The sequence below is a fragment of the Simochromis diagramma genome, unplaced genomic scaffold, assembly GCF_900408965.1.
Source record: "Simochromis diagramma unplaced genomic scaffold, fSimDia1.1 OVJJ01000477.1, whole genome shotgun sequence".
NCBI classification, from domain to species: Eukaryota; Metazoa; Chordata; class Actinopteri; order Cichliformes; family Cichlidae; genus Simochromis; species Simochromis diagramma.
Window position 1 is genome coordinate 425,945 of NW_024387300.1, and position 12,433 is coordinate 438,377.

Genomic DNA, 12,433 nt, shown 5'->3' on the forward strand with positions numbered 1-12,433 from the left:
AGATGGGAGCTATCAGCACTACCTGGCTAAGTGACGAGTGCTGGAGGATTTGGCCATGGCGGGAACCATGTGGGAGACCTGGAAGCATGAAGACCTTCCTAGATGTGGAGGAAAGAGACAAATGAGTGATTTAAAGAAAGCCTACAGTGCTGCGAAAAAGCATTTCCCCCACCTTGATTTCTTATTAATTTGCATGTTTGTCACACTTAAATTTTTAACATTAGACAAACAAAAAACATGTAATGACAAAATGCAGTTTTTAAATGATGATTTAGGATTTATTTATTAGGAGGATAAAAGCTACCTGGACCCATGTGAAAAAGTAACTGTTAGAGAAAGCCAGAGTCCCTGGAGAGAACTCACGTGGGGAGAGGAAGAACATGGCTTTATTATAGTTGTCAGATGCAGGAATTGCTTATATATGAACAATATATAAATCCCTGCCATTATTTGAATCTAAAAATGTATAGATTTAACCACACTTCCCCACCTAATATAACTGAATTCAGCATCAATCCATTTACATAAAAATGTAATGAAAATCCAAAAACATCTGGCTGTTTAAAAAATGCTTTCACACAAACTGATTAGAAACTGAAAAAAAGGTGTAAACATCACTTTTATCTAAAAGAAATCTATTGTCATCATTATCTTCTTTCAACTGCTCCCTTTAGGGGTCACCACAGTGAATCATCTCACTCCATCTCACCCCATCCCTAGCATTCTATTTGGTCACACCAACACCTTCCACCTGCTCCCTAATCTCACTACAGACCACAGTGTCATCTGTAATTATCATAGTCCACAGAGACTCCTGCCTGATCACAGTGGTTGACCTGTCCATCACCCCAACAATCAAGAAGGGACTTGGAACATGATATAATCAAACCCCACTTTGAACCCATCTGTCCTTCCTAATCACTGTCTCACTGTCCTCATACATGTCCTGCATTAGCCTCACATACATCTCTGCTACTCCCGACTTCCTCGTCCAGTATGACAGTTCCTGTCTTGGTACCCTATCATATCTCGAGAGCCACAAAGACATAATGTAACACCCCATGATTGCCTACTGGTGGTGGTCAGAGGGCCCGGTGGCGCCAGTGTCCGGCAGCCTCGCCTCTGTCAGTGCGCCCCAGGGCAGCTGTGGCTACAATGTAGCTTGCCATCGCCAGTGTGTGAATGTGTGTGTGAATGAGTGAATGACTGAATGTAGTGTGAAGCGCTTTGGGGTCCTTAGGGACTAGAAAAGGGCTATACAAATTTTACTCTGTAGTTACCACAGTTCTCCACATCACCCTTGTTGTTGAAAAGCCACCCTCCTCACTGTCATTTTAGTCATGCATCAGCTCCTCAAAGCATTCCTTCCATTTTTCAATAACCTCTCTTCACTTGTTAACACATTTCCATCTTTTTCTATCTGGTAAGTCTTCCCTACCATCCAGAGTCAGTTTCAACTCCTTCCTGAACCTTTTTGTCCATTAAAGTCTGCTCCAATCACCACTCACTCCCACTTCATCCAACTTACTCTAAAATTCCTTTCTCTCTTCTGACTGACATCTAATCTGTGGTGCCAATGCACTGGCAACATTCAACATTACCCTTTCAAACTCATGATCTTGTCTGACATGCTTCACCTCCACAACAATATTCACATATTCTTCCTTCAAGATTGTCTCTAATCCATTTCTCTTCATGTCTACCATCTACAAGCAATTAGTCGTCCTAGTAATAAATACATCAGCACATATATAAATGAAGATTTAAGGGTAGCTTTTGGTTTTGTTTACTATAATTCTATAAAATGCTTTGTTCTGATGTTAAGTCTTGCATTAAATTTAACAATTTTAAAGTAATTTTAAAGTATTCAAAGTATCTACAATAGATATGACAGAAAGGAAGCTATCTGTATGTGCTTTTGCATAGCCAGAAGCAATAAAAACTAAATATGTGACTGGTTATTTATACTCGGGTGGTTTGACGCATTAGTGCCAAATCCAAATGCGTCATCCAGCTCTGTCTGAGAATATTACAAACACTATGTACCCAATGCACGCCACAAATAGTGTAGGAAAATGAGGAATGAATAAGATGACAAGGAGATGGGGAGGGTGTGGTTACAAATGGCAGTTAATCTTACTCAGACCTCTAAATTTGGCACTTTTCTGGCTGTTAAGTCTCTTGTCAAGCGTGTGTTCTAGATTACAGTCCGGAGGCTCTGTACCAAGAACAAATATGAAGCTTGCTACAAAGATGTGAAATCACAACTCCTACTTGGAAGACACCCGAGACGTGTCTCTAGATGCAGGAATTTGTGTTGTGATGCTGGTCACGAGCTGAACTGATTGGAGCTTCTCAATTTCACCTGCAACTTTAGTCACAGCAGAATGTGTAAAAGAGAGGTAGAGAAGCAGGAAGAAAGTGGAGGCAGATCCAGGCTTTAATCTCCCCCATTCACATCTCCAGGCCCTCCCCCTCACCTCTCTGACAGATGACAACTTTATTATTTCAGATGGCAAATCCAGCCAGTTCCCCTAAGTCTGTTAGAGGATATGTGAACGGTGCTACAGCCACAAATGTGAATACACACTCTCTGTACACTTACTGCCATGCTCTTGGACTAAATGTCTTAAATGCAGGGTATCTAATCTGTATAATTTTATGTCAACTGAAATATGTCCAAACCCATGAATATAGCAGTGAGAAGTGTTGTACTTTAAGAACTAAATTTTCTGCAGCTAGAAAACAAATGAAGAGGAGAGGCGAGAAGAGTTGAGTGTGGAAACAAAGCGGTTTATTTACCGGCCAATCTATGTTTCTACCCTCACCTATGGCCACATCTTCTAGACGGTGACTGAAAGAATGAGATAGGCAGACAAAATGAGCATCCCCCAGACACTGAAGGGTGTCTGGGTTCCGTCATAGAAATCAGGGGAAGAGCTTGGTTCTTTGGGAGGGACTCCTTCACACTGAAAGACCTCCTAGACACCCCCTACGTGAAGCATTTTAGGATGTCCAACTGATAGAGAACCCGAGGAAAGACGCAGAATATGCTGAGGAGATTATATCTTGGGTTGGGTGGGCGTGCCTCCATGTCTCTGTAGGAGAAGTGGCTGAGGAGAGGACCACTCTCAAACAACAGTAGCTTTACCCACCTCCTGTTATAACCTTATAACCTTCTTTGCAAGTGGCAACCAATCAAAAAAGAGACAACAGTGTCATTCAGCATAGGAAGAACTGAGGGGCAAATATGAACATAGTGCCTAATACTGACCCAGCCATTTTTTGGGAATTTAACTACAATGTGAAGCAAGCGGTCACATTTGTGCCCTTGTTATACTCAGATTACAATGGTGGAAATTAAGTCTCTTTTAAATATATTTTAATTAGGAAAATGTATTTGACATCTGCTTGTGAGAGGAAAACACTGAGGCAGGCTCATTCAGGCACATTTTAAATTCCCACGGTGGTTGTGTGAATTGTTAGTCCTCTTTGAACTTCAGAAGTTGTTGAACACACAACACATATACCTGTTCGATTGATGGACATGTTCGCTGCTACGGTGCGGGACAGCTTATTGGCTGACACACGGTATAAGGACCCACGAATCCAGCACATGCTGCTTCCTCTCCACTGCTGGGTGGATGACGGGTGTCTGTCGTGGGGAGCTCGAAGACGGCTCTGAAGGAAACTCCTTAGAGAAAGAGGGATTCAAATAAAAGAAGAATAGATGGTATAAGGAAACATCTGAGGAAATCAAATTACTCCCAATTCTGGTTTATTGCTACTTGGAATTATCCACTCAGCCCAGTTAATACACTGTAAAATTTTCATTCATGCATTGCTTTGAGAGAAAACCATCTGCTAGAAGACTTTCCGCTCACCCTCTTTCTTTTACCCATCCTTTCTCCCCAGCTCTCTCAGTATAACCCCTCTCTTCACTTTATGTTTCCCATCCTGTAGTCCCCCCTCTCTCGCTCTCTCTCTCTCTCATGTCACAGCACTCTGTTAAATTGCTCCTCTAATGGAAAGGACGGTAGTGTGGAAATGGAGAGAATTGAAAAGAGGAGAGAAGGAAATCAATGAGATAATAGGCAGGGCAGGGGGCCAGAGCAGCACGGTTGGCCCCTACACTTGAGTGTAGAGATCACACACACACACACACACACACACACACACACACACACACACACACACACACACACACACACACAGAATTACAACTTACAACACATTCCTACTATGGTATGTATAGTACACAAAATCACAGGCCTCTGCACACAGGTTCAAGATTCAGGAGTCCCTCGGTTGGCCTGTGTATGTGTGCGGCATCTGTACGTGCGAGTCCACAGTGTGTGTGGAGCTTCTGGGTGGTGGTGGGGCGGTGCAGGGGTTATGGCGATAAATTGCGCTGTCCTGTCACTTCTATTTGGGGCGGATTGGGCTAGTGTGCAGGGCGCCGCTGGAGGTAATTTGCTGCCGTATTTCAGATGGGCTGGAAATGGGTTTAGAGCGAGAGTTCATGCCTCCCATTACAGAAAAGAGAGAGAGGGTTACCCCAAACGCATGGCGCGCACAAAACAACTGACATGGATGCTTAACACGTGCAGAGCTGCTGCACTGCTGCAAATAATATCAGCCATCAGCTGTGTTCACATGCACGCTCTATTAGACTGTGTGCCATAACTCAGCAGCACAGACACTCAGTTTCACTGATACAAGATCAGTGGACGCCCTACACAGGGCAACTGCAGCCAGGGGAGCTGTAATGGAGGCTAATGTTGGAGCACTGACTGCCACCCAGGGAGGCTTAAACAAGGACTGGGTGGCCTAGGGAGCCACAATGGAGGTTAATGGGGATATGACATGAACAGTTAACACAGACGGCAGTTAACCCTGACACAGGGCTGCAGTCAAGGGGTGACGTTAGGATGTTCTCTCACCGGGTTCATATGTTCATACAAGTCTAAGTGTCAGAGCAATCGTCCCAGTGATTTCACATGTCTGTGCATGACTACTTTCATGTGTGCCGTCCCCATCACAGAGCAGTTGTTCCCTTTGGCACAAAAATTATAACTGTTTGATGTACACACCTCTAATCTTACAAACTAAGATCTGTTCAAGCTTTGTTCAATCCTTATGTTCATTATAATAACAGTCATGTCTATAAATTGTAATAAAGAGGGAACCCCAACAATCAGATGACTCCCACTGAGCAAGCACTTGTGGACAGTGGGAAGGAAAAACTCCCTTTTAACAGGAAGAGACCTATGGCAGAACTCAGCCAGGCTCGGGTAGGGGTGAGAGGGGGGTGAGAGGAGGAAGATGGATGCAACTCTGCAAAGCTAAGCCCTGCTTCCATGTTGTCTTTAGAAAGAAGAGGTTGTGTTCTAGAAACACTTCCAAACAAGCCATACATATTCAGTCTTGTTATAATTGTTATAAACAGTTATGAACTTTAACTCTTAACGTGCTAACTGAGTCAGAGATTTAGATACTGGGTTTTTCTGCAATTTATTTGAGCACTGCGTGGTCTGAACTTGGGGTGAAGACACTGGGATGTCCACTCCTGGGAATATTGTGTCATTGTGTTAACACACACACCTGAATATTCTATATGAGAAAACTACAAAAACTCTTTCCTTTTTAGATAAAGGTGCCATATTTACTGATACTTGACACACATGCCGCCTTTGATAACACAGCATATGGCTGCTATTTATCCTCTTTTTTTTTCCTTTCTTTTAATTCCTATGAAAGCAGTCAGGCTACGCATATAGAATAGTTGCTACTGTAATAAAGTGCTTTTTGAATTTGAATAGTTTTTTCACAGGAGTCCATTTAAAAAGATTCAATTAATCTACAACATTGGAGGAGGAAAATGTTGCTGGTGCTGAAGTTCTGAAAAAGCAATACCATTTTCTTGTGATGAAAATATTAACCAATGAGTTACTTTTAAGTAGGCAGCACTGTGATGTAACAGATTCATTTTTGATGAGCGTAATCTTGTGTGAGTTTTATAATTCATCTTTAAGGACACTTGGGGGTAATGTAGTCCATTCTCAAAGCTGAAGACTGGGCTGGTAAACCGTCTGGCAACACCAAGACAAAACATCTCAAAAGAACGTCTTTTCTTAGACAAAATGAGAGCAGCTCTGAACTGCATGCACACACGGAAGTGCACATAATGAGTCACACTGGTTCACACATGGCTTGTTTATACACAAATAACATAACAGTAAGTTCCAGAGAACACAAAAAATGAAGCCAGCATTTAACTGCAGTTCTTTAAATGGCCACTTGAGGCTCTCAAGGCTTTGTCACAGGGCTGTCACTGGGGATGTTGCCGGTCCAGCACAGGGCCTGCTAGGTCTCACCTCTGGTAATTTGTGTTTGTGCTGTTGGTGCTTCTTGGAGCATTTTAATGAAATATTCTGACAAATAATATGACTTGCTATGGTAAGGCGATAAAAAGAAGTTATGCTTCAGTTTTGGTGAGTGAAATTGTTTCTATTGGTCCTTCCTTCATAATAATTAGCAGCCATCTCCATCTGTACAATGCACTTATACAGCCAATTGATGCAGCTCACAGATCCGATGACAGCTTACAAGGTGGCTCAGATACTGTGACAATGAAATAATCCATGCCGGTCTTTGTTCACTTCACCATGTGTCAGCAGCAGCGCCCCTTTGTTAGTGGGAGAGCTTAGATAGAGATAAAAATCTGTACTTTGCAGTTTTTTTCCTGCCTGCAATACAAACAAGTTTTTTTTGTGATTAGTAAAAATTATTTCAAACTGTGGTTTGAGTTTACATTTCTTTTTCATCTCTCTCTCTGCACAGAACTGCTAAAATCTCAAAATATCATTTTCCGGGGTGCGTAAAAATGTGATTATCAATTTCTCAAACCAACTGAAAATAAAATTTTCTTTAAATATCTTATAACTAGCAGAACAATAACAGTCAAAACCACAAACAAATTAAAATTACACAGACATAAGAGGAGCTCAAAGAGAATGGGGAGGCGTTTTTGCTTGATTAATTTATAGGACAATTAAATTTACTTTTAGATTGAAGTTCTACAAATTAACAAATTTGTTCAGCCCTGAAGCACAGTTTATGTAATCTTTACACTTTTAAGTGTGCTAGAAAGCATAAAATAAAGATTGGAGGTCACAGACAGTAAAAGATCTTAAACTCATCAAAAAACAACTGTAAAAAATATGGTGTGAAAAAACAAGAGAACTAGAGGACAGGGCAAGGCTACAAAGAAACTCTCTCGAGACCATCCAGTATGTCTGACTCTGTATATGTGTATGCAGGTGTGTGTATGTGCGGTGCTCTGACCATGCAATGCACAGATAAAGGAGAGCGCGATTCAGCACTACCGGTGCCGTTGATGAATGATCCGACTTTTGTTTTAGTGACAAGGAAGAATTTGGAGGGTCGCGCAACTGCTCAGAATAATGCTGCCCTTGTCTTATTTGTCTGCAACCCCAGCATTAGTAAGCTCATATTGGGAAACAGTTACCCTTGAAACAGAGCACAGCAAAAACAGTTGTCTGGCTAATTCTAACCGAGAGCATTGCTTCTTCACACTTTTAAAGGAAACCAAAGTAGCCGAGTTACGCATCAGGATCCTTTCAAATCCAACGTAAGGGGAACTGACTGTAGTGTAGAAAGTAACAATAAAACATATTTATTGAGAACTCAGCATTAAAAAGCAGCAGAAGAGAATCTTAACACACAACTGTATGGTGGGAGGTGGATGACTAATGTGATAAGTAATGAGCAAAGGAATGAATTGCGGTATAAAGCGGAATGAATGGGGTGGTGAATGCAGGAAAAGAAGAGAGAAGTGAAGAAGAGGGAGCGCTGCTTCACTTTATTGCTCAGTCTCTTACATCCTGTACTGATCAATACTGAAGCACTAAAGGAGATGAGCGCCGGACCAGATGTGTGTGTGTACATATTATATATATATATATATATATATATATATATATATAATATATACACACAAAAGTATGTATGTATGTATGTATGTATGTATGTATGTATATGCATGAGGGCCTTAACATTTATGCCAGAAATAAAGCAGAGAAAGATGGAGGCATTTGCAAGACTGACATGAAATTTTATCAAACAGAAAGACATAAAACACAAGAAAGAACAGCAACAGAGCAAACATAGGGGGACAGAAAATTAAAGAGTGGTTCGCGGGGAGAAAAATAGCAAGGGAGATGAAAGGAGGGTTGGGCTGTAATTTATCCTCCAGAGTGCATGCTTTACAGCTTTCTTAATTCAACTCCTGATACTATTAATGGAGTTAATGTTGAGATTATATCTATTTTCTGGTGGCGGGGCCTGAAATACTGCAGCCGATTCCCCCGCCCCTTCAAACTGTCACCCAGCTCTAAATCACACACCATGCCTGTTATGGCTAAAACTAGGAGAGAGAACGGCATGTTGGGCAGAGGCAACCTCACTTCCTGTGGGCCTGGGAGCAAGACATCTGTGCAACTAAATGGACGAGAAGGACAAGTTTAAAAAAAATAAAATAAATAAATCTGTTTTACCAGTCACATATTTACAGATAAACTGTTTTTTAAAACCAAAAACTAAGTAAAACTAGTTAAATTAAACTCCTTAAGCACACCCCCCCCCCCCCCCTTCTCAATAGAGGCACCATCATCAGCCTCAAAAAATCCTTAGGGGATGCAAGATGCCCATGAAGCAGAATATTCTCAGTGTTGCAGGTGCATGTTTCAGTTTTAACACTCTTAGTACCCATTCTAAAATGTGTCACCAAGAACAATTTTCAAAAGTTTAAACTGAAATACCCAAAAAGCAAGTCAATGCTGTCAAGTAGGATGGGTGATTGGAACAGAGGCCAGTGGGAACAATAATATTATCCAGGACATCCCCGTGCTTTTAATTAAGGCAACCAAAACATTGCTCACAAATCTCGGCCTGGAACTCAGTGACACTTTGACTGTCAACATATATGATACACAAAGCTCACCTTTATTTTATTTTTGTTGGACAAGATAAGAAATGTTTCTCAATGACTTTTACCAAACCACAGATAAATGCGCCTACAAGTGCATGCTATTTAGGCAAGCTTTATGTTCAGTCCTTGAAATCATTTTTGTTGAATGCAGACAGAACTTTAGGGGAAAATGTGTTTTGATTTGTTTCTTAAAAAACAAAAAAAATATATATATTTTTTTTAATATATGCATATCATTGAATTAAGTCTTAACAAGAATGTCAAAAATGAATTAAATGGTACCACACCACTTTTAAATATCTAATCAATGGCTTTTCTCTACAGGTTATCTGAACACATTGGGATCCTCTGGACTACTGAGCGGTCAGGTACGGTATGTATGGTATGTTTTCTAAGATGCAGCTGTGGCAGGCAGAGATAAGAGTTGAGAACGTATGAAGTGAGACCAGCGGGTCTGATAGGCCAAAGATGAAGAGGAGTACTCAGTAGTTAAGAGCAAAGAATATGAGCTCATGCTCCACTCAATAGCTTCAAATTGATAAAAGTGGTGGTGGTCTTTGGAGTTAAACAGATAGATAAAGCATAAAAAAGGAGCAGGTATGAGGGTGAGGTGGGGGTACGAGTCTCCCTGGGGACCCGATGGGTCCCCCTCCCTCCCTATCTCTTTCCTCACTTCTACACATGTGGTGATATTTCACAGGATGTCAGGGGGCTCAAATTGAAAATCCCTTGATGAATCAATATTTACTGCAGCAGCTAAATGAATAGTAATAAGTCACCAGACGCTGAGTCCAGCCACAGTCCAGGGTCTTCTGTTTCACCAAATCTGGATTGCACAAATTAACTCTGCTCATCATCAACACACAAAACAAATACACAAAATTATTTCATTACAAGTGGCTACGCGAACAAATTACAAGATCGCACAATCTAAATGACAAAGACAGCACTGTTGAACTTACCAACAGTGACAGCTGTAGACATATCGAACTCCTTTCTAACACTACAGAGCAGCATGAAATCTGTTCACTAAGGTCTGTGACACACTATGTAATTCAGAGGCATAAAGTTGAACTTGATTCTTTCTAAACTTTGTTATGTTAAACTGAAACTTTTTGCATGGGCCAAACCTTTATTCTTTCTATGTGTACAAAACAAGTTAATCTCATATACTGCAACAAAGAAATGAAGCAGATATGTCATCTCGGTTTCAAAACACCCCTAATCTAACTCTTAGGAAACCAGAGAATTGAATTATGGTTTGTATTTAAACTGTTCTTCCAAGTCTTGGCAAACAAGAAACATAGGAAATAATCTTACACACATAAAAAAAAAATATATCACATTCTTTATTCTTTAGATCTTAGTGTTAGGCGTCTTAAACATGCATTCTTGAAACTGGCCAGCAGGGGGGAACCCACTAATTTTAAAACGAGGTCTGACTGTGAAGAAGTCTATGAGAAACTGTTTCTTGATTTTTTTCTGAACTGCTAGTTTCACTTGTTCTTTAACATAACATGTTAATTTTGTAAATCCCAGTCGCATTTAGAATAAAATACACAACCTCACCCAACCATCATCGCCCTGGGAACCAAGGCAACAACATAATTGTGGAAAACCTTGGAACAACCATGTTTTCAGGGATTTCAGTGTTTAAGCTAAGCTTACAAGTCTCGGTTATGAAAAGATTATTCAAGAGTGAATTTTTCTCAGTGACAAAACCTTGGATATCACATCACATAAAGAGGAGTTTGACCTCCTCTTAGCACCATATCAAAAAGACACAAAACAACCTCCATTCTCTTTGTTAGAGGGCTTAAAATATGGGTGCTGCAATGACTAGCTGATTAACTGACATAGCTTTCTGGCTCCAACTTTTCAAATGTGGTATACAATGAATCTATTTGAAAACACCAATAAAGAGATCTCTTTGTGACTCTGGAAATAAAACAGTTTGCATTTTTAATGACAATTTTGATGGACAAAAAAAGATGAATGATAAAACCAGTGAGTCCAATTAACATGCATTCACTGTGAACTCAGAAGTACTAAGACAAAGATGAAAGATTGATGAATGAAGATAAAGAAAAAGTGAGAGATGAGGGCTGCAATGACATTAAAAAATAAATAAATAAATAAAAACACCCAACCACCCAGCTCCCTCTCTCTCTCTGTATCAGTCTTGGATTTGATGTGTTCCCTGCTGGTATAAATTAATGTGAGGAGCACACTATTGTAAATGGTTTATTCTCTGGGTTATCTACTGTGTAAAAATGAACACCATAAATTTTCGACCCCTACCACTCATGCTACACATGACTGTAACATAAAAGACAGGGATTCACTCTGCACTGAAAGATATTAGAGACTGAATCACATTAAAGCCAGACCTGAGGAAGTATCTGATAACGTGGATTACCTGGCAGACTGGAGCCTCTTGGCACGCCAGGAAAGGGCTGGATTGTAATAGCGGGTCTGCATGGCACTGGAGCCCAGATGGGTCACCATCTTGTAGCGTGTCCTGAACACCCTTTGGGAGGCGGGGTTACGATGGGAGGAAGAGTTGGCATCTATGGGCAGGGATGATTAAGAAACAGAAGCCAGAGTTAAGCATCCAGGCAGTGAGTGTGAACAAATGCACATTGACATCATTCTGAATGCATAATGTGTGCATACACACACATAAGTTTGTCTGAGAACTCTGGCAGGTGTGCTCTTTAATAAGCTTCACATATAAAAATGAGAGGGAATAACAAAGGCAGAATTTTTATGAGTCTAATAAATCATATGCTCTGTCTCCTTCCTCGCTGCCATCATTCCTCCGACCCAGCCTCCCTCCTTCCTTCTCACTTTAAGTCTCATTCGTTATATCATTTTACAAATCCATCAGAGAAGAGGCATAAGAGCAGTGAGATCGGAAAGGGGGGGCTCTAGTGTTGTTATTTATTTATTTATTTATTTTGACTGTTTATCCATCAAGTTATTTTATGATGGCCTAAGCTGGCTGACGCACAGAGAACAGAATTTGCATTGAGGATCGCTGCAGTCCCTGTTCACATCAACATCAGCCACTACAAAGGCCTGTGCACTGAAGTTAAATTGCAAAGACATTGTGAATACCTCTAAAAGATTTTTGTTTTTTGTTGGTCACACTTCTGTATTCTGTAGTTACTGGCAGTCGTTAGTAACATGTCAGATAAAATGTATTTTTCTGAAAAACTACTTACTTTTTACTTTCCTTTTATTATGACAACCCAATAATGAATAATAACAGCAGGGGTTAGTGTCAAAAATGTAGTAGTGTATTCTAATTCATGGTTGTGCTGTAGTTGGTTCTTCATTTTAGCCTCTGCCACTGAGAAGAGAGAAAATACAACATAAAGAACTTCTTTGCAGAAGCCTGAAGCTGTGTTAAAATAA

General features: G+C 40.5%; 1 protein-coding gene across 2 annotated transcripts in view; it reads right to left on the bottom strand.

The window, feature by feature from the left end:
• Positions 1-12,433, bottom strand: part of zc3h3 (zinc finger CCCH-type containing 3) — a 73,147-nt gene that overhangs the window by 17,603 nt on the left and 43,111 nt on the right. The window contains exons 4-6 of one of the 2 annotated variants that reach the window (XM_040004071.1): positions 11,433-11,583; positions 3,531-3,694; positions 23-98 (exon numbers count right to left, since the gene is read on the bottom strand). In XM_040004071.1, the coding sequence (XP_039860005.1) occupies positions 23-98; positions 3,531-3,694; positions 11,433-11,583 (391 nt within the window). Of the gene's footprint in view, positions 1-19; positions 99-3,530; positions 3,695-11,432; positions 11,584-12,433 lie in introns of both variants that reach the window. The other variant, XM_040004070.1, reaches the window with a different exon arrangement.